The sequence below is a fragment of the Hordeum vulgare genome, chromosome 5H (genome assembly GCF_904849725.1).
Source record: "Hordeum vulgare subsp. vulgare chromosome 5H, MorexV3_pseudomolecules_assembly, whole genome shotgun sequence".
Classification (NCBI taxonomy): domain Eukaryota; kingdom Viridiplantae; phylum Streptophyta; class Magnoliopsida; order Poales; family Poaceae; genus Hordeum; species Hordeum vulgare.
This window is the reverse complement of record NC_058522.1, coordinates 347,309,804-347,314,347: the sequence shown is the minus strand read 5'-3', so window position 1 is coordinate 347,314,347 and position 4,544 is coordinate 347,309,804. Positions and strand designations below refer to the sequence as shown.

General features: G+C 46.5%; 1 protein-coding gene across 1 annotated transcript; it reads left to right on the top strand.

Moving 5' to 3' along the window:
• Positions 1-780: 780 nt before the first annotated feature.
• Positions 781-3,372, top strand: LOC123452498 (pentatricopeptide repeat-containing protein At1g79540-like). The gene has a single exon (XM_045129155.1). It carries the CDS (start codon positions 808-810, stop codon positions 3,181-3,183), a length of 2,376 nt encoding a protein of 791 aa, XP_044985090.1. The 5' UTR covers positions 781-807; the 3' UTR covers positions 3,184-3,372.
• Positions 3,373-4,544: the final 1,172 nt, after the last annotated feature.

The following is a 4,544-nucleotide window of genomic DNA, read 5'->3' as shown; positions in this document are numbered from 1 at the left end:
TCATATGAAGCCCACAAGTATCAAGTGTAATTTCCATGTCGGTGTAGTGAACAAAGGGTATTCATACCCTTGTTGAGTGACCACATATCATCAAGTTGTAGCCTCCACACCGGGAGGGACTTAGCAGAGAGTGAGTCCACCACAAGATACTCAAGTCACGATAAATCAATACCGTGAAGAAAACCTCCACGCAGGTCATCAAGAAGTACTAAAGACCTTCGCAAGCTTAAGACTTAGCCAAGATACAGATTACCGGTAAGCAGACTTTTCCGGAACGGATCCTCCCACTTTGCCGACAAGCTCAAGGCCCGACAAGCTGCATTTATCCTGAATTTATGTCAGATTTTTTTATGATGCACGTTTAATGAGAGAAAATGTTTTCGTCGACTCCGAGACGCCTACGATATGCCGGCTCAATTTCTCGGCTATGCTTATAAAAATAAGAAATACATGTATGCATAATAAGTAGAAGTGAATATATATATATATATATATATATATATATATATATATATATATATATATATATATATATATATATATATATATATAAACCGTTACGTCAATACTGTGTTAAAAAAATGCACGCGCGTGCCCGAGAACGATCGAGTTCTGTATCTCATTATTTCCTACGTGGAAAGGAAAAGGAAAACACTCTTCGAACTTTATTTTCCAGCCCTCGCCTCGCCGCGCGGCCTCCCCCCCAACTCTCTCCTCTCCCACTCTCGTCTTCGCCGCCGCCGCCGCCTCCGCCCCCGCCCCCGCCCCCGGAATCTCCATCTTGAACTCCCTCCCCTCGATGACCGTATGAGATGTGCGGCGGCGGCACGCTCTCTTCTCCCCCTCCCACCCGCCGCCGCGCCCATCCACACTCACACCGCATCCCCTTCCCTGGGCGCCGAGCTCGCCGCCGCCGACGCCCTCCACGCGCTGCTCTCCACGCTCCCGCCCTCTCTGCCCACCCTCCTCCCTTGCCTGTCCCTCCTCTCGCCCCGCCTCACCACGCACACCGTCTCCGATGCCCTCCTGTGGGCCGACCTCCCGGTCGCATCCCGCATCCGTCTCTTCCTCTTCTCCGCCCTCTCCCCGCGCCTCCGCTCTCCGTTGCTCCACTCCCGCGCCGTCTCCGTGCTCCTCTCCGTCGACCCCGACGCCGCAATGTTCGACGCCCTTGCCGACACCCGCGCCGCCGGCCTCCCCGCCCCGTCCGCCGCATTCGCGGCACTCATCACCGCGCACGCCTCAGCCGGCCGACACCAGGAGGCCGTCGACGCCTTCTCCCGGATGGGCGACTTCGACTGCCGCCCCACTGCCTCCATCTACAACGCTGTCTTCAAGGTCCTCGTCGACAGCGGCGCGATCCTCCTAGCCCTGGCGCTGTATAATCGGATGGTCAGCGCCGGATGCCCGCCCAACAGGGCCACGTACAATGTGCTCATGGATGGGCTGTGCAAGCGGGGCATGGCTGGTGATGCCCTCAAGATGTTTGAGGAAATGCTCGAAAGGGGGATCGTGCCGGACGTGAAGATCTATACTGTGTTAATCTCGTCCATGTGCAGTGCAGGGAGGACTGAGGAAGCCGCACGTCTCATTTGCTCCATGAAGGAGAAGGGATGCCCACCCGACGAGATCACATACAACGCTTTCTTGAGCGGGCTCTGCAAGTCTGGCAGGGTTGATGATGCGTTTGACCGTTTGGAGCTGCTCCGAGATGGGGGGTATGCACTTGGATTGAAAGGGTATAGTTGTCTGATAGATGGTCTGTTCCAGGCCGGACGGTTTGATGAGGGCTTCAGTTATTACAAGGAAATGTTGGAGAAGAATGTTAAACCAGACGTCGTCCTGTACACGATAATTATCCGTGGTTTTGCAGAGGCTGGCAGGACCGAGGATGCCTTCTCCTTACTCAATGCAATGAAGGACAAAGGGTTTGTACCTGACACTTTTTGTTATAACACACTGCTCAAGGCTTTCTGCGACGTCGGTAACCTCGATAAGGCTCAGTTATTGCAGTCAGAGATGTTGCAGAATAATGTGGCCCTCGACTCGACAACACACAATATCATGATATGTGGATTGTGTAAGAAAGGACTTGTAGATGAGGCAATGCAGGTTTTTCATGGGATGGGAGAACTTGGTTGCCATCCGACGGTCATGACATACAATACACTCATTGATGGGCTCTATAGGCTCGGCAGGCTAGAGGATGCTCAGATGCTATTTTATAAGATGGAAATGGGGAATAACCCCTCCTTGTTCCTTCGACTGACCCTTGGTGCCAACCAGGTGAGGGACAGCGAGAGCCTTCGTAAGCTGGTTGATGGTATGTGCGAATCCGGGCAGGTGCTGAAAGCTTTCAAGCTTGTTCGAGGTATAATAGACAGCGGAGTTGTTCCTGATGTTGTCACATATAACACACTATTAAATGGACTCTGTAAAGCGAAGAATCTTGACGGCGCATTGCGGCTCTTCAAAGAGCTCCAACTTAAGGGAATCTCTCCTGATGATATCACTTATGGGACTCTAATTGATGGACTTTGGGCGGCACACAGAGAAAATGATGCCATGATGTTGTTCCAGAACATCTTGCGAGGCCATGGTTCCCCTAGTTTGTCGATCTACAATACTATGATGAGATCACTTTGTAGGATGAAGAAATTGCCACAAGCAATCAACCTCTGGTTGGATTACTTGCCCAAAAAGTACAACCTCACACCAGAAGATGAAGTAATCGCTAATGCCCGTAAATGTTTTGAAGTAAGGTCCCTGGATGAAGCAGTTAAGGAGTTAATCAAGATTGATCAAGAATATGACTCCGTTAACTCAAACCCTTACACCATTTGGTTGATTGGGCTTTGTCAGGTAAAGAGAACTGATGATGCTCTTAGGATATTTCATACCCTTGAAGAATGTGGAATTGATGTCACACCCGCGTGCTGTGCTCTTCTTATCAATTACCTATGCTGGGACAGAAATCTAAATGCAGCAGTTGAAATCATGATGTATACATTGAGTAAACGTTTCATTGTGTCGCAAGCTGTAGGCAACCGTTTACTTAGGCGGCTTTGTATTCGTTATAGAAGGAAGGATGCACAGGCACTTGCATGGAGAATGCATCTTGTAGGATATGATATGGATGTATATCTCCGTGAGCCTACAAAAACTTTGCTATACAGTCAGTAGAAATATCTGTAGTGTTGTAGGACTACAGAGCTACCCTCAGGAGGGATGCTGATGTTTTGTTCTGTATCAGTTTTGTTAGGTAAAACAACAAAATAGCGCGTGGTTCACTGATTTCTTACCTCTTGCAATTGATTTGTAACCCATCAGTTGAGTTGTAACTTCAATAATGCGGCAAAAAGTTTTATGTCAGCAACATGTTATACCTTTTTATCAGCACTGTACAATAACATGCATTTACTGAGGGGAAGGCTGCGATATGCAGTGCTTGAGTTTATTATTCTCAGCTGCATCTAGAATATGATGCATCATAATGTAAGCAGTACGCACGGGATCAACAGAAACACTGAAAACAGGGTTCATAGAATATTTTGAGGTTCGAGTAATCCATGTTTGGTTGATCTTACTGTCTTATTGACCAGAGATACTAACTTCTATTGTTGTATTGTGCCTTTATATTTAAAAGTGGAAAATTGGCTGGGTAGATTCTCTGCAGGTAATACTTGACCAAATGAGGTTGTTTCCCTTGCTTGGTTATTTCATTATGCTACTGCTACTGCATGACACTTACAATTAGCTTTCTTGTTTCTTTCTTCTATGTTGAACTGTAGTATCCCTTTATGTTGGAAGCCATGGCATCATACTTCTTGCCGAGAAAATCTTGAATTGGATGATATGTTCAATTAGATTGATGGGAGCTAGGCGGCTAATGTTGCTAGTACATAGTTGTACTATGGCTAATCATCTCAAGCAATTTGAATGGTCTAATAAAAAAAAGCAACTTAGCAGAATTTGATTAATTGCAAGAAATTACCGAGTCAGGAGTTTTGTTTGCGTTAATTTAACATTTTATCTAAAGTTCACAAAAAAATGACTTGTTCTGTTTCTCATCCTTTAACAAGAGATTTAGTTGACTGTCAAATTTTGATAGCTATATGAATTACATTAACATAATGTCCTTGTCAGCCTTTCAAGCAACAACAACAACAAAGCCTTTAGTCCCAAACAAGTTAGGTTAGGCTAGAGGTGAAACCCATAAGATCTCGCGACCAACTCATGGTTCTGGCACATGGATAGCAAGCTTCCACGCACCCCTATCCGTGGCTAGTTCTTTGGTGATGCTCCAATCCTTGTCAACCTTTCAACCATTTGCAGCAAATTCACTACAGAATACACACTTGACAGTATGAGGTAAATGAGGTTACCACTTACCAGGGCGTGTCTTTGCTTGTGAAGATTTTTAGTTTGTTTGTGTGACAATACACTGAATCAGGTCAGCTGCTGCCTCTAATTCAGTTTTTAGGTCTTAGCTGCTGGTCACTGCTTGTGAAGGATTTTAGTTTGTTTTTGTGACAAATCGGGTG

Coding starts and splice junctions, on each gene's coding strand:
- LOC123452498 (XM_045129155.1), top strand. CDS start 808: ATGAGATGTGCGGCGGCGGCACGCTCTCTTCTCCCCCTCCCACCCGCC.